The sequence below is a fragment of the Enhydra lutris genome, unplaced genomic scaffold, assembly GCF_002288905.1.
Source record: "Enhydra lutris kenyoni isolate GAN:26980312 unplaced genomic scaffold, ASM228890v2 scaffoldscaffold66, whole genome shotgun sequence".
Lineage (NCBI taxonomy): Eukaryota > Metazoa > Chordata > Mammalia > Carnivora > Mustelidae > Enhydra > Enhydra lutris.
In genome coordinates this window covers 4,978,352-4,996,783 of record NW_019154150.1, presented here as the reverse complement: position 1 = coordinate 4,996,783, position 18,432 = coordinate 4,978,352, and the positions used below count along the sequence as shown (strand labels likewise).

The 18,432-nt window shown below is 36.3% G+C and overlaps 1 protein-coding gene across 1 annotated transcript in view; it reads left to right on the top strand.

Annotated features, from left to right (window-relative positions):
- LOC111159009 (testis and ovary specific PAZ domain containing 1) overlaps window positions 1-18,432 on the top strand; it is a 110,998-nt gene that overhangs the window by 84,736 nt on the left and 7,830 nt on the right. Inside the window, 2 exon segments of the mRNA XM_022521371.1 lie at window positions 1,335-1,500; window positions 17,645-17,809. Coding sequence (XP_022377079.1) covers window positions 1,335-1,500; window positions 17,645-17,809 — 331 coding nt within the window.

Genomic DNA, 18,432 nt, shown 5'->3' with positions numbered 1-18,432 from the left:
TCTTACAAAATAAGGTTATTTCATAAAGAAATATGTTCAGTAACATATAAGTACATGGTCACTCATACACATACAAATTCATTGATTTTTTTAAAAATTAAAAACAACAACAACAGAATCCTTGTACATAAGGTCTCCAGTCTTTAAGGTCTTCAAAAGGTTAGCATTCACTGTGTGGTTGTAGGCCTGCAATGGGCAGAATATAGCTTGTCCCTAGTCTCATAGTCTAGCTTAAGTTTCATCATAGCATTAATTTCTTAGATATTTAATGCTTGGGACGTTGAGGACTACATAGCACAGTATTTTTGACAAAGATTGATTTTGTTGAAATTTTAGAGTGTATTTTTATTTTATTCATTGTGATTATTTCTCAAGAGGCTGGTGAGTTTGTGCCTGTATCGTAATTTAAAATTTTCAGTATCTTATTTGGAATGAATATTTTATTTATTTTACTTAGTATGAATTTTTTTAGTGAAACCTATTCCTTTTGAACACAAAAGTAAAACCATTGAAATTAAGCTAGAGCTTTTTCCTTAAAAATGCATTCATTTCTATAATCAACTTAAAAGTACCTTAACATCACAATATGGATCTGACTCAGATAGGATAGACTATAATATAAAACCAGGATCCACAAACTAAGAGCCCAATCTGACCCACAGCCTGTTTTTGTATATTTCAAGGGCTAAGAATGTTTTTTATATTTTTAAGGCATTAGAAAACAAAAACAGCAACAACCAAAAAGAATGTGCAGCTGACCAAATGTGACCTGCAGAGCCCAAGTGTTTACTATCTGGCTAATTATAGGAAAAGTTTGCTGACCTCTTATAAAAAAAATACTGTATGTCTAATTTCTGATGTCCAAATGAGATATAATCTTTATGTAGACTATGTGAAATAGTCTGTTGAATAAAAAACAATTTTCAGCCAGCAGTTTTATTCTTTTCTTTTCCCTACTATCATTCTTTATGTAAATTTTATAAGACATTACCTTGATTTTTCTCTTTCTCTCCCTCTTGGCTCTTAGGGTGATCAACAGAAGTATAAAAATGTATAGTTACTAGTTTTCCACTTTAGGGCAAGAAATCCTTTCTCCAAATGAAATCTTTAGGGGAAGCACAAGTATAAAAACACTTGGAAAGAGGTGTTAGCAGGGTCCTTCCCTCATCTGTCTCTGTGGCTAAGCAGGAGGGCGTTAAGGGAAGAGTCTTTTGAGAACCATCTGTCTAGAAGGATAATTCAAATTGGGTAATTGACTTCTGTACAACTACTGATGTTTTATTTCTGTGATACTCTAAATGAGTAATACTCAATATTCTTTATTTTTACTCTAGGGAAGGAAAGTCTTAGATAAATTATATGAATTAAAAATACATTTCACAAGTTTAAAAGGACTTACAGGGCCTGAGAAGCTAGCACCAAGATGTCAAATTGTGAATATTGCAGCAGAAATTTTTCTAAAAAGTGGAAGCCTAGATGGTGCCATTTGGGTATTGAGGGGTAAGTTATGATATATGCAAGCATAACATAATTTGTTGTTATAAATTCTTGTGTATGTAATTACCTTAAATTGATGTTGAATTGTGGGTGGTAATTTGGCCTAGTAAACCTTAGTGATCATGTAGGTAGGAAAGGTAGTTGTATAAAATGGAAGGAGAAAGTTAACCTTACCTTTTTTTTTTTTTTTTTTGAGAAACAAAGAGAGAGAAAGCCCGAGCCGGGGTGGGGGCCATGGGAACGGGGGAAGGAGGCTCCCTTCTGAGCAGGGAGCGAGATGCAGCGCTCCATCCCAGGACCCTGGGTTCACTACCTGAGCTGAAGGCAGATGCTTAACTGACTGAGCCATCCAGGCACCTGAAAGTTAACCTTACTGTAAAGAAAAAATTATATTGACCTTCTATTGAAAAGCTGGTTCTTACTTTGGCCTAGAAACCATACAAAAATGCTTTACCTGGATTATCTTAGTTCATTTTCAAAGAAACTCTATGAGTTTAGAATTAGTACAACTCCCCCCCCCCCCACTTTTTTAAAATAAAAAATGTCAGAGACATCAAGCAACTTGCCCAAAATGAAGTAACAAGTAAGAAGTGGAGGCTGAATTCAAACCTGGACATTCCAGCTTCAGAGCCTAGGCTTCAGCTGCTATCTAAGATAGGCAATTCCCTATTGTAATCTGCATAAACTCTTATCTTTGTACATATAGGCAAACATAACTTCAAACCAAGACAAGTAAAGCTTATTTCCCTAGTAAGTCAACCCATCTAACAGAAATTACAATGAAATTAAGCCAGTAGAAGTACTTAAGATTAGTTTACTGTGAGGTAAATAAAAATTTAGAGAGCACACTGGTAACATAGCATGCTTTCTAATGGTAGCTATGGCTACTTGAACCATCAGGAAGACTTTTTTTGTTAAAATGGGATAACAATGGAGAAACCTCAAGAATCTCTGGATTTAGGTGAGAAGATGGAATATATACACAAGTAAAGCAAATAGATAACCTTTACACTAACACAGAAACACATACCAGCACACATACATATTCATATACATAAGAATATGTAATTAACATATATTATTTATATGTTAATCATTAAATATATATAGTACTTTGTCTTTGTTCAGGGATGAGAGTTTATGGAATGCAGAGGTTTTGAGTGTACTTCAGGATCAAAAGCTTATTGGAAAAGTTTTTCTTTAACTTAACAAACATAGCCAGTGAAGTTTGCTAAGTGGGGAAGAGTAACCAAAATACAAAAACAGATATTAGCAAAATGTAAGCCAAGCTTTCTTTGTTAGAAAGAAGAGATGTGGCAAGATGGAAAGGTTGAAATTGGTTCAGTTGGTAAAAATGAGCTTATTGCACCTTGTGACAGGAAACTTCAGCCTAAAATTTCTGGCAAAACTATTCTTTCTCAAACTAGAGCCTAAAGGAGTTTGTGGGAGGGTTTGGGATGGTCTATGGAGATGTTAAATTTTTACAATTTCACTGTTATCTTTAAAATTTGTATAAGTTAAAAACACAGGATTCCCTTTTTCAGGGACCATTTCAATTGAAAGTCACTTTTAAAAATATATTTTATTTGTCAGAGAGAGAGAAAAAGGGCATAAGCAGGGAGAGCAGCAGGCAGAGGGAGAGGGAGAGGCAGACTTCCTACTGATCAGGGACCCCTACATGGGGCTTGATCCCAGGACCCTGGGACCATGATCTGAGCTGAAGGTAGGCACTTAACCAATTGAACCACCCAGGCACCCAAAAGTCATTTTCATAAATACAAATTTTTTTTAAAGATTTTATTTATTTATTTGACAGACAGAGTTCACAAGTAGGCAGAGAGGCAGGCAGAGAAAGAGGAGGAAGCAGGCTCCCTGCCAAGCAGAGAGCCCGATGCTGGGCTCGATCCCAGGACCCTGGGACCATGACCTGAGCTGAAGGCAGAGGCTTTAACCCACTGAGCCACCCAGGCACCCCCATAAATACAAATTTACTTCTTCCAAAGAAGGACCCACAGAAGCATGCTGACTTCTTCCCAGAATTGTTTTATTATTTTTTCTTCTTTGGTGCTTCAAAATCAGGTTTGTTTGTTTGTTTTCTGTTTTTTGTTTTTTGTTTTTTTTGCTTTCTTTTTAAATTATTTTTTAAATTATGTTCAGTTAGCCAACATATAATACATCATTACTTTTTGATGTAGTGTTCAGTGATTCATCAGTTGCATATAACACCTAGTGCTCAACACCACACATGCCCTCTTTAATACCCATAACCTGGTTACTCCATTTCCCTACTCCCTTCCCTTCTGTAACCCTCAGTTTGATTCCCAGATTCCAGAGTCTCTCATAGTTTGTCTCCCTCTCTGATTTCTTTGCAGTTTTTCCTCCCTTCCCCTGAGGTCCTCCATACTATTCATTATGTTCCACATATGAGTGAAACCATATGATAATTGTCTTTCTCTGATTGAGTTATTTCACTTAATATAATACCCTCCGGTTTCACCCATGTCAGTGCAAATGGTAGGTATTCATCTTTCTGATGACTAAGTAATATTCCCTGTATATATGAACCACATCTTTATCCATTAATCTGTTGAAGGGAATCTCGGCTCCTTCCACAGTTTGGTTATTGTGGACATTGCTGCTATGAACATTGGAGTGCATGTGCCCCTTCTTTTCACTACATCTGTATCTTTGGGGTAAATACCTAGTACATTTGCTGGGTCATAGGGTAACTCTATTTTTAACTTCTTGAGGAACTTCCATATGGTTTTCCAGAGTGCTGTACCAGCTCCCATTCCCACCAACAGCATAAGAGGGTTCCCTTTTATTCACATCCTCACCAACCTTGTTGTTTCCTGTCTTGGTAATTATGCCATTTAATGGTGTAACGTGCCATCTCATTGTGGTTTTGATTTGTATTTCCATGATGGCTAGTGATGTTGAACATTTTGTCATGTGTCTGTTAGCCATTTGTATGTCTTTGGAGAAGTGTCTGTTTATGTCTTCTGTTCATTTCTTGACTGGATTCTTTCTTTTTTGGGTGTTGAGTTTGAGAAGTTCTTTATAGACATTGGATACCAGCCCTTTATCTGTAATGTTATTTGCACATATCTTCTCCCATTCCATGTGTTGTCTCTTAGTATTGTTACCTATTTCCTTTGCTGTGCAGAAGATTTTATCTTAATGAAATCCCAGAGTTCATGTTTACTTTTGTTTCCCTTGCATTTAGAGGCATGTCATGAAAGAAGTTGCTGTGGCCAATGTCGAAGAGGTTACTGCCTATGTTCTCCTCTAGGATTTTGATGGATTCTTGTCCCACATTAAGGCCTTTCACCCATTTTGAGTTTATCTTTGTGTATGGTATAAGAGAATGGTCGAGTTTCATTCTTCTGCATGTGGCTGTCCAATTTTCCCAGCACCATTTGTTAAAGAGACTTTTTTTCTATTGGATATTCTTTTTTTTTTTTAAGATTTTATTTATTTATTTGACAGACAGAGATCACAAGTAGACAGAGAGGCAGGCAGAGAGAGAGAGAGAGGGAAGCAGGCTCCCTGCTGAGCAGAGAGCCTGATGCGGGACTCAATCCCAGGACCCTGAGATCATGACCTGAGCCGAAGGCAGCGGCTTAACCCACTGAGCCACCCAGGTGCCCCTCTATTGGATATTCTTTCCTGCTTTGTTGAAGATTAGTTAACCATAGAGTTTGAAGGTCCATTTCTGGGGTCTCTCTTCTGTTCCATTGCTCTGTGTGTCTATTTTTGTGCCAATACCATGTTATTCTGGTGATCACAGCTTTGTAATGTAGCTTGAAGTCAGGCATTGTGGTGCCCCAGCTTTGGTTTTCTTTTTCAACAATCCCCTGGCAATTTCAGGTCTTTTCTGGTTCCATACAAATTTTAGGATTGTTTGTTCCAGGTCTTGAAAAATGTTGATGGTATTTTGATAGAGATTTTTTCAAATAGATTATCTCTATTTGATAGAGATAAAGTGTAGATTGCTCTGGGCAGGATAGACATTTTAACAATGTTTATTCCTTCAAACCATTAACATGGAATATTTCCCCATCTCTTTGTGTCTTCCTCAATTTCTTTCATAAGTGTTCTGTAGTTTCTAGAGGATAGATCCTTTACCTTTTTGGTTCAGTTTATTCTTAGGTATCTGTAGTTTTTGGTGCTATTGTAAGTGGAATTGATTCCTTAATTTCTCTTTCTTTAGTCACATTGTTAGTTTATAGAAATGCCACTGATTTCTGTGCATTGATTTTGTTTTCTGCCATGTTGCTGAATTGCTATATGAGTTCTAATAATTCGGGGGTGGAGTCTTCAGGTTTTCCACATACAGCATCATGTCATCTGCAAAGAGAGAGAGTTTAACTTCTTTGCCAATTTGAATACCTTTTCTTTCTTTTTGTTTTCTGATTGCTGAGGCTAGGACTTCTAGTACTATGTTGAACAGAAGTGGTTAAAGTGTGCATCCCTGTCATGTTCCTGGCCTTAAGGGAAAAGCTCTCAGTTTCTCCCCATTGAGAATGATATTTGCTATGGGCTTTTCATAGATGGTTTTATGATACTGAGGTATGTTCCTTCTATCACTATATTTTGAAGAGTTTTAGTCAGAAAAGGATGGTGTAGTTTGTCAAATGCCTTTTCTGCATCAATTCAGAGAATCATTTGGGTCTTTATGTGGTTTTGGGATCAGGGTAATGCTGGTCTTATAGAACGAGTTTGGAAATTTTCCTTCCATTTTTATTTTTTGGAACAGCTTCAGTAGAATAGGTGTGATTTCTTCTTTCAGTGTTTGGTAGAATGCTGCTGGGAAGCTGTCTGGCCCTGGAGTCTCATTTTTTGGGAGGTTTTTGATTATTGCTTCAATTTTCTTGCTGGTTATTAGTATGTTCAGATTATCTTTTTCTTCCTGTTTCAATCCTGGTAGTTTATAAGTATCCAGGAATGCATCCACTTCTTCCAGATTGCCTAGTTTGTTGGCATACAGCTGCTGGTAAAAAGTTCTAATAATTGTCTCTATTTTCTTGGTATTGGTCCTGATTTCTCCCCTTTCATTCATGGTTTTATTAATTTGGGTCCTTTCTCTTTTCTTTTGCATAAGTCTGGCCAGAGGTTTATTGATCTTATTAATTCTTTCAAAGAATCAGCTTCTAGTTCATTGATCTATTCTGTTCTTCTGGTTTCTGTTTCATTGATTACTACTCTAATCTTCATTATTTCTCTTCTGCTTTGTTTGGCTTTATTTGCTATTCTTTTCCAGATGCTGTAGGTGTAAAGGTAGCTGTCCTTCCAGGATTTTTCTAATTTTTTGAGAGAGGTTTGGGTGGCTGTGTCTAAGGACTGCCTTTGCAGTATCCCATAGGTTCTGAACCAGTGTGTTTTCATTTTCATTGGTTTTCATGAATTGTTTAAGTTCCTGATTGATCCATTCATTCTTTAGTAGGATGCTTTTTAACCTCCAAGTGTTTGCATTCCTTCCAAATTTTTCTTTGTGGTTGAGTTCCAATTTCAATGCATTGTGGTCTGAAAATATTCAGGGAATAATCTCAATCTTCTGGTCTTGGTTGAGACCTGAATTGTGACCCAGTATGTGGTCTATTCTGGAGAAAGTTCCATGTGCACTCGAGAAGAATTAGTATTCTGTTGTTTTAGGATGGATTATTCCGTATTTATCTACGGAGTCCATCTGGTCCATTGTGTCCTTCAAAGTTCTTATTTCTTATTTGATCTTCTGGTTAGATGATCAATCTATTGCCTTGAGTGAAGTGTTGAAGCCTCCTACTGTTAATGTATTATTATCAGTTATGATTCCTTATTTTGGTTAATATTTGTTATATGTAGTTGGCTCTTCCCATGTTGGGGGCGTAGATATTTATGATTGTTAGATTTTCTTGTTGGATAGACCCTTTAAGTATGATATAGTGTCCCTCTACACTTCTTACTATGGTTTTTGGTTTAAAATTTAATTTGTCTGATGTGAGAATTGCTACCTCAGCTTTCTTTTGAGGTCTTTTGGCATGATAAGTCATTCTCCATCCTCTCACTTTCAATCTGGAGGTGTCTGTAGGTTCAAAATGAGTCTTTTATAGACAGCATATGGGTGGGTCCTGCTTTTTTATCCAGTCTGAAACCCTGTGGCTTTTAATGGGAGCATTCAGCCCATTCACGTTGAGAGTAACTATTGAAAGATATGAAATTAGTGCCATTGTGTTGCCTTTAAAGTCCACGTTTCTATAGATTGTCTCTATAAATTTCTGATCTATATTATTTTAGTTTTTCTTTCTTCTTTTATAGAATTTCCCTTTATATTTCTTGTAGGCTGGCTTGATGATCACATATTCTTTAAGTTTCTGCTGGTACTGTAAGCTGTTTCTCCATCCATTCTGAATAACAGCCTTGCTGGATAAAGTATCCTGGGCTGCATGTTCTTCTCATTGAGTATCCTGAATATGTCTTGCTAGCCTTTTCTGGCTTGCCAGGTCTCTGTGGACAGGTCTGATGTTATTCTGATGTTCCTCCCTCTGTACATAAGATATCTTTTCTCCCTAGCTGCTCTCAGGATAGCTGCTTTGGCTCTAAGATTTGCAAGCTTCACTAGTAGTATATGTCAGTGTGTTGATCTGTTTTTATTGATTTTTGGTAGGAATCTTCTCTGCCTCTTGGGCACAAATGCTTGTTTCCTTCCCCAGATTAGAGAAATTCTCAGCTCTAATTTGCTCAAATATACCCTCTAGTCCTCTCTCTTTCTCCATCTCCCCAGGGATCACAATAATTCTGACATTGGAATATTTCATGGTGTTATTCTGTTCTTATGGGTTACTAGCTGCCTATCCCTATCTTCGTCAGCTTCTTTCCTTTTTGTCAGTTTATTTTCTAGATCACTAATTCGTTCTGCTGCCTCATGTACCCTGGCTGTTAAAGTATTTAGTTTAGACCGTATCTTGTTCATAGCATTTTAAAGTTTGGCTTGATTCAACCTCATTTCTGCCCTTAGAGATTCGATATTGTCACTAATGCTTTTCTTAAGCCTAGTTATTGACTTCATGGTTGCTACCCTGAAGTCTATCTCTGACACCTTGCTTATATCCATGTTCATTAGATCTGTGGCAGAGGACATTGTTTCTGGTTCTTTTCTTTGTTAGGAGTTCCTCCTCCTAGTCATTCTGTTGAGGGATGGTTGAGGGAATGTACAGAATCTAAAATATCAACCACTACATAAACAAAATGCACCTTAGAAAAAAATCTGAAGTTGTTGAAAGCTACCACAGATATGCCACCAGAGCCAAGATGATCCAAAACAATAAAAAAAGAAACAAAGAAAAAAGAAAAGAGAAAAAAAAAAGGGTGGGGGGTGTGGGAAGAGTGATTATAATCTCTCAGGTAGACACAGCAGGGTGATCTGCCTGTTCCTGCTTGATTTTTGGTCTGCGTATTAGAAGACACTATATCCCCAAATTGCAAAGAAATCAGAACTGACATATATATTAAGATAAAATTGAATAGAATGAAAAATGGGCTAGTGTGGGACATAAGTCTATAAAACATATGTGAAAAAATAAAATTAAGAAGCGACTTAAAAACATAGGTTGGGAAATAATCTACTTGAAACAGGAACAGGGTTAAAAAACAACAACAACAACAACAACAAACTAAGAAAAGAAACTAAAAAAGAAATGGAAAGTTTACCCTGCAGTATAAGCAAGTTGTGAAGGAACAACTGGAGCTCCCTATATCATTTTCCCTGGGCGTTAGAGTTTTACTCCCCCCTCCCTTTTTTTTTTTCCTTTTAAAGATTTTATTTATTTATTTGACAGAAATAAGCTTTGCTTATTTGAAACCTGTTCTTCCAGTCTGTCTTCTGCGGGAGCGGCCTGCTACTCAGGTGTCTTTGCCTGGGTGGAATTGCCCCACCCCTTGTCAGGGGGATGGGCTTAATGTGAGCTGGTTGGCTGCAGGACTTTTGTTCTTTGGCATCTTTCCACTTCTCTTTAGAGGGTCAGAACAAACATGGCCATGCAGGAATCTTGAGCCCAGAGCCCCAGTGTTGTGGTGTCGTACCCCCACCTGCTAACAGATGTTCCAGGGCAATCTATTTCCACCTCTGAATGTACCAAACTCCACAGATTCATGCAGTTTGTGCCCAGGGCACCTCTCCCGGGGAGTCATGGGGACTCACCAGCGTCTTTGGGCCTTGTGACTCTGCAACTGCCAGCAGCCATGGGCTCCATGTGCACCATTTTTCACAGTTCCTAGATCATGCTCAGTGCTGCCTCAGCATCTCTTCGTGGGCCACACTGCCCTGAGAGCTGTCCCTGTCATGGGCACAAGCTGTTCTATGTCTCCCCTAGGATATTAAACAGCCCGCACCTTCTAGTCCTTTCCAGAGTAGTCAGGCAGAGGTCTTTCTCTGTCCAGGCTCTGCTTGCCATTTATGGTGCCCAGAGCTGAAAGTACCATCTGGGCTTGCTGACCATAACCAGTCTCCCCACTCTACTGCTTGAGTATTCTATCACTTTGGGCTCCCCGTTCTTTCAGAGTCTTCTGGAAATCCTGAGTCCACAATGATACCTAGAATTCTGCCCTTCTTCACTCCCTGTGCCCTTTTCAGAAGGGGATGCTTCTCACTAGATAGATTTCCAAAGGTCCTGATTTTTTTGCCCTGGTGTTATATCACTTTCTGGTGTCTGGCTTATGGAGGCTTCCTCCCCTGTCCACTTATCTTTGGATATTTCCCCAGAAGATTCAAGGTTCTGTACCTCCTACCTTGCAAAAAGGGGTAATTTTTCTGCTTGTGTAGATCCAGATAAATATTCTTACATCTGAGGTTGAATTTGTATGTGTTCAGAATGGTTTGATAATAGATTTACAGCTAAATTTGGGGGAGGAGATGAAATGAGGTCCCATACTCTGCCACATCTTGCCCCTCCCCCAGAATTGTTTTGTTCTTAAAAGAATTCTGCAGTAAACTGACCTGTCTGTAGAAAGGAAATACAAAGGTCTCTATCTCACTTGTAATACGTGAGAGTAATACTCACGTATTATGAAATACATATTATGTAATACATATTATGTAATATGAAATACATATTAAAGTTTCATATTAAAGTTACTGTCAGACTAGCAAAACAAGAGTTTAGTGATATACTTTTCCTGAGAGTATAGAGAAACAGGCATTCATATACATTGTCTTTAGCAGTTTATTGGCTAAATATCTGTCAAAATTTAGGCATGCTTATTTCCTTTTATATATCATCTCTATTTCTAGGAATTTCTCCTGCAAACGCAAGTGTATGTACTATAAGTTACCCAGAATCTTTTTTTATTTTTCACCATCAACAGTGATAACAAAGGATTCATATAACTTAAAGGTCCATTAAGTACCAGTTGATTAACAGGGTGATAGCCATATGATGGAGTAGAATGAGGCAGATAGATACTCATTTGGAATTATCTGCAGGATCTATTGCCAGGTGAAAAAGGGAATGTGCAGAATAGTTGCACAGTAACAAAAATAAGTAATATTGATCAAACATACATATTTGCTTTTATACCCTTAAAATATTTGTAGAAGGATGCACCAGAAACAAATGGTAGTGGTTGCTTCTGGGAAGAGGAATTGAGTGATTGGAGGACAGGGATAAGTGGCAGATTAACTTTTTACATATTTTTTCCTTTTGAAAAAAATATGCACTTATTACCTACTAAACTTTCTGTAGAAGAGTTATACATTAGTCATGTTTGAGAAATGCAGAATATTTTACACATTTTAGTGAGTGGTAGACTTTATGATGAGAAGAAATCTATTATTTTGGCTTTTTAGTTTGACATTTAAAACTCTTAGCACTAGTAGCTTCTCTCTTGACAATTGAACAACATATTCCTGCCTTCTCCCCTTACCAGCATAAAAAAAAGAGCCTTAAAATCATAATTTATATAATGATTGTTTCAAGGCTGAAGAATAAGTGTCTTAACTCTTTAGAATATATATTTTATAAAAAGTTATGCCATTTCTTGAGAAGCTGCCCTTGAACTTTAGAATAAATTATTGCCTTAATGTAAGTCACACATATTCATTATCAAGAAATAAGAAAAGGTAGATAAGAAAAACCGATGATAGAAATTCCTTATGCAGTCTACCCAGAAATGACTGTTAACTGCTTTAATGTACTATACGTACATTGCTTATTAGAAAATTTAACTCTTATTCCTTTTTTGTGAATTACTAGTTCATGTTCTTGGTCTCTTTTCAGATTTTAGTCTTTCTCTTCATTATTGGTTTAATAATGTATTTGCTATATACCAAAGCATTGTGCTAAGTTTGTTACTTGTGTCCTCTCATTTAATCAGCACTAACCCAATGAGGTAGGTGAAGGTATCCCAAGATGAAGACACTGAGGTTCAGAGAAGATCACGCAGCAAATAAGTATGAGGCAAGAATTCCAGTCTAGGTCTGTCTGGTTGCAAAGTCCATATTTTTAAGCCTTATACCAGTACTGTTAATTCCCTAGTCTTTCCTCTAAATGGACTTCATGAAATTACAACTAAAGCCAAAACACAAACCACACAAACGGACCCGGATCTAACCTACTCATCCACCTGAGGAAGATGGTGATTCTGATCTTGTGTCCCTAAACCACACTTCCTCAAGTCATTCCTTTAGTTTGTTAACCAGTGCTATTAAGTATTACCATTTTTATTATACATTACTTACAGATTTTCTTCCTTTAACTATCTTTGCACCTTCCTAGGGAGGAAATGTGTGGAGGAGTTTTTGTTCTAGATTTTTTCCTAGTTTTATTGAGATATAATTGATACACACTGCTGTGTAAGTTTAAGGAGTATAACATAATGACACATATGTTGTGAATCGATTAGTACTCTAATATCCATCATTTCATACAGATACCAAAAAAAAAAAAATTGCTTTTTCCCTTGTGATGAGAAAGAAGGCTTAGGATCTACTCTCAACAACTTTTCTGTATGTCATAGAGCAGTGTTAACTATAGTCACCATGTTGTATATTACATCCCCAATATTATAATTGGAATTTTGTGCCTTTTGACCACCTTCATCCATTTTCCTACCTCCCACTTCTGGTAACCACAAATCTGATCTCTTTTTCTAGGAAATATGTGTGTGTGTGTATGTGTGTGTGTGCGCGCGTGCGTGCGTGTGTGTGTGTGTGTGTGTTTAAAGATTTTATTTATGTGAGAGAAAGTGCATAAGCACAAGGGGGAGGGGCAGAGGGGGAGGGAAAGGGAGAACCAGACATACCAGTGAGCAGGGAGCCTGATGTGGCTTGATCCTAGGACCCAGGGATCATGACCTGAGCCAAAGACAGATGCTTAACCAGCTGAGTCACCCAGGCAGCCCTAGGAGTTTGTGTTTTTTTAAGATTCCACATGTAAGTGAGATCATACAGTATTTGTCTTTCTCTTTTTCTCTTATTTCCCCTAGCATAATGCTCTCAACGTCCATCTCTGTTGCTGTAGACTAGAATAGTTTAAAGCATGTGTGTGTGTGTGTGTGTGTGTGTGTGTGTGTGTGTGTGTGTTTCTTTTGGTTTGTTTAGAAAAGTGTTAATCTTTCTGCATTTAGCATACAGGTTAGCCTGAATACCTAGACCAGTGACCGTTATTGCAGTACTAATATAAGCATATAAACAATGTTAATATTTACAAAAACTGTATCATCTTCATTTTCAATCATTGGAAGGCTCTGTTCAGCACAATGTTGTGTTAGGCCAGGCCATCTTCTTCAGTCTCTGTTTTCATATAACAGTTTCACTTGTATCTACCTATGTAAGCATAGCCACTATTTAGGTCATTAACACCTCCTTCCCAAATAATTTTCATCAAATATGACCACTGGTCATTTTCAGTGATGGATTAGGTTTTTGTTAATTTTTTCTTTGTACTTTGTTTTGCTTTAACTTTCTGTAGCGACCATTTATATTTTAAAAATAAACATTTTTTTAAAGATTTATTTTAGAGAGAGTGCATGTGAGGGGGGGGGAGGGGCAGACGGAGAAGGAGAGAGCGAAATCTCAAGCAGACTCGCCGAAATCAAGAGTTGGATGCTTAACCAAATGAGCCACCCAGGCCCCCCAAAATATGAATATTATTTTAAAGTAAATCAACCAGCCTGGGCTCATCCTGAACAATAATTCCCATGAAATCACCAGTTTAATCTGTTTTTTATACTTAATGTGCTTTTTTATTTTTATAATTTTTGTAATACACAAATAAATTACTAAAATTATGTAACTAACAGTCAGGTACTTAAATCAGTGATGCATATTTATCACACTTAGGAAATACCGTACTGTAAGTTATGCCCCTTAATATTATGAGAGTTCTTTCTTAGTAATATTGTTATTAATTAATGATATAGTTATTTGATAATCTCACTGACTAGCCTTAATTAACATTAAAGATATTAGTCCTTGATCTGTTGGGATATTTGCAAATATTTTTCTTAGTTTTTCATTTTCCTTTAACTTTATGATATTTTTGCATTTTTGTTTTTCTTTTGCCCATCTGGCCTTTTTCTACTTAAACATAAACTGCTTTTTATCTTTTTAGTATTTTTTTTGGTATAACTTTTAACTTTTTAAATATTCCTTTTTTTAGTATACCCGACACACTATATTACATTAGTTTCAAGTGTACAACATAGTGACTCAACATCCCTATACATTATGTTTATGTTCACTACAAGTATAGCTAGCATCTATCACCGTACAGTGCTATTAGAATACCTTTGACTAGGGGCGCCTGGGTGGCTCAGTTGTTAAACGTCTGCCTTCAGCTCAGGTCATGATCTCAGGGTCCTGGGATTGAGCCCCGCATCAGGATCCCTGCTCAGCCAGAAGCCTGCTTCACCCTCTCCCCCTCCCCCTGCACATTGTGTTCCCTTTCTTGCTGTATCTCTGTCAAATAAATAAAATCTTAAAATAAAAAAAAAAGAACACCATTGGCTATATTCCCTGTGCTATATCTTTTATTCCCATGACTTATTCGTTTCATAACTAGAAGCCTTTATCTCCCACTCTCCTTGACCTATTTTGTTTATTCCCTGTCCACTGCAGTTTATTCTCAATATTTGTGGGTCTGTTTCTGCTTTTTAAATTACTCCTAATTTTTGTTTTGTATCATGCTTTAGGTAGTCCTTAGCGATCTCAAAATTATATATTTACCCTATGTTTTTCAAAATTTTGGTTTCATTACCAGATTTAAATTTTGATATGAGGTAGGAATGTAATTTTATTTCCCCAAAATGTCACAACTCGCCCTTTATTCACTTATTTGAAATGCCACTTTTACCTTATGTTAGAATCTTGTGTCTGCTTATGTCTATTTCTGTACTAGCTTTCTCTCCCAGGGATTTCTGTTTCTGTGGCAGCACCAAACTCTTTTTAGTTGGTTTTAGAATATGTGATAATATCTATTTAGGCAAACTTCTCTTCCAAAACTATTATTTACATTCTCAAGTGCTTATTCTTTTGGATGAATTTCAGAGTTACTGAGTCAGTTTTTCATATAGTTCTGTAGGAAAATTTGATTGGGATTATAATAAATGTATATATTAAAGGGGGAAGGTATCTTTAGATATTCCTTATGGTATATGCATTATTCACTATGGTAAAGAGTAGTAATTTGGTAATCTCACTGACTAGCCTGGAGATTCATTTTCTGCAGACCATAATAGTCTTTATATTCTTAGTGCCCTATATTCAAAATCTTGCATGAGTAATGATTAAATATGCATATGTTGGAAGGTAAATAGATAAAGAATTGATATTATAGAAAATTTACTTGCCCTTTGACTCAGATTTTTTAGACAAATGGAAAATATTCCTAACTGTGGAACAGAGAAAAACAGGGTTAATGCAATGAGAACTTTTACTACCATAAGCCTAGTATTTACACAAGTAAACTGGTTTTGTTTTTGAAAATTTAATTCTCATAAGAGTCCTTTTTTTTTTTTAAAAGATTTAAATTTTTTTTTTTATTATTAGAGAGAGAGAGTGAGTTAGTAAGAGAGAGAGGAAGAAAGCACCAGCCAGGCGAGGGGCAGAGAAGCAGACTCCCCACTGAGCAGGGAGCCTGACATGGGGACTTGATCCCAAGACTCTGGGATCATGACCTGAGTGGAAGGCAGACGCTTAACTGACTGAGGCACCCAGGGGCCCTCTCATAAGAGTTCTTATAAAATATTCATAAAAGTGATAGAGTCATGAATGGGGTGGATTAGTTAAAAGCTGTTAATTTCCAAATGACTTCCCAATTACCAGTCTTCCCAATTACCAGTTAACTTAGGTACATAAAATGACCAACTTACTCAGATTCTTTAAGATAGCTACACAGTTTAAGATTTCAAAATGAATCTCCTAAAATACCATCTATTCTTTCAAAAAAGGGACCATTATTCTACCTTAATAATTTAAAAATGAGTACTAAATGAAGAACAATGTAATTGTTATGAGAAAAGACCACATAGTAGTCTACTTTTTATAAATATGACATATCTACCAGATATATGTTTAACAAAAAATAATTGAACTTATTTGATAAAAATAAAATTCAGTTTGTAAGGAATGGTGATTTAGTGGTTTTATTTTGGGGAATTATTGGGAGGAAATGAGAATTATGTTCAACAGATGATTTAGGTAGTCTTTCAGAAGATAAGTTCATCTAAATTTCTTGATATAGTAAAATTTAAGCAAATTTGGGAGTAATGAAAGTATCTGTTTAAATTAACACCAATATTTGTAAAACATTGCCTAGCACATACTATAAAGCAAGTCAAGCAATCGGTCAATCAAGTGGGCTCTAGTAATTTAACAATAAGCTCCTGTTTTAAGTTATACTGGACAATTAAGGCTTTATTTTGGCATTGTATACGTGAATTGCCAAATCTTTAATACCTTTTGTATTTATTGTGCTGGGAAGGTCACAAAGGAAAAATGTCTCCTGTACTTAGTCCGGTTTAAAAAGAACATGGAAATGTGATTTGTTATATAACAATGTTTCATTTATGTATCTTGTGTATGATGATTGAGGGAATTAGGTAAATGATAAAATACTGACATATCTAATGTTTTAGCACCTCAGTGTTCTGTATTACAGTCTCCTATTGCTTTTGATATGCAAATCAGGGCAGAAATCAAGGAACCTCAGCAACTATAGGTAATATTCTTTTTTTAAAGCTGAATGAAAGGTACATAAAACTTTATTATGTTTTTATAACTTATGTACATTAGATATTCTTGTGTACATATAAAATATTTTATAATAAAAATTGTTTAAGAAATTGGTGGGAAAACCTGTTCTCCAAAATAACTAATTAAATTATGTGTTTTTTAAAAGATTTTATTTATGTATTTTATTTTTTAAAGGCTTATTTATTTTAGAGAGATAGAGACCACTCAAGTGTTGAAGGGGCAGAGGGAGAAATGTTAGCATGCTCCACACTGATTGTGGAGCCTGACATAGAGCTCAGTCTCATGTCCCTAAGATCACAAACTGAGCTGAATCCAAGAGTATGATGCTTAACTTGATTGTGTCACCCAGGTTCCCCTTATTTATTTGAGAGAGAGAGTGTGTGTGCGAGCAGGGAAAGGGGTAGGGGGAAAGGAGAGAATCTCAAGCCAACTCAACACTGAGTGCAGAGCCCAGTGTAGGGCTTGATCTCTTGACCTAGAGATTATGATCTGAGCTGAAATCAAGAGAGATGGAAGCTTAACCGAATGAGCCACCCAGGGGCCCCTAAATTATGTATTCTTTATTGTAAAGTTGTTAAACTTGTCCACACAAATAATATTTTACATTATAACAAATATTCACTATAGTCAAAACATTGTCATGCAAAAATAAACATTAACTTCAGAATCAATAACTGATTTGTACACTTAGAAAAATGAAGAATTAAAAAATACATATAACAAAGTGCTCATTAGTTTGCATCTCCTTAGGATGGTGATCATCACTATATAAGTTGTTTTTAATGAATTTGAGTCATTGTTATCTTTTCTGAACACATACTTAAGTTTTGATGCTTAACATATTTGAAAACAGTTGTGATTATACTGTTAAGTGTAATTTCTGTAGTAAAAGTATTAGTACCTTTCTCTTTTTGGAAGAGTCAGAATGGATCATCAATACACCACTGTGGCCTTGTGATAGACTGGATGTACTCAATCGACATAATCTGCTCTGTACAATTGCACATGAAATCTTAGCCAAGAGCCTTTATAGACAGACATTTGAAGTTTTGCAAAATCTACCAGGTTTTCAAAATTCTCAAGGTATGTTTCAATGAATCTGTTGTTTCAAAAGTTTCAATTAATCTATTGTCCATCTGGTTTTTTTTTTTTTAATTTTTTAAGATTTTCTTTATTTATTAGAGAGAGAGAAAGAGCACAAGCAGGGAGGGGCAGGCAGAGGGAGAAGCAGACTCCCCACCAAGCAAGGAGCCCAACACAGGACTCCATCCCAGGACCCTGGGATCATGACCTGAGCCAAAGGCAGACACTCAACTGACTGAGAACCCAGGCATCTCCATCTGATGTTTAAAGAAGAAACAGTTCTGCACCTGTTTTGGCTCAACATATATTTTTAATGATACTGTTTTCTGCAAATCTGTTCTCTGAAAATTGAATATGCTTTTCTGATTTTTATTTTTTTAAAGCAGGGGTGCTTACCTTTGGGTTGTCGGCATTTCCCAACTGTTTTCATCAATCCCCTTTCCCTACCTGTCAGGTCAGCAGCAAACAGTAATGCCCACAGCAAGCTTTATGTGGTCAAAATTCATTGTATTAGAATAATGAATACTTTTTCTATTACTTACTATATATAAATATAGATTTTAGTTTCCATTACCTTGGAACATAGGGAAACATGGAATAATTGGAGGAAATTAACAAATGAC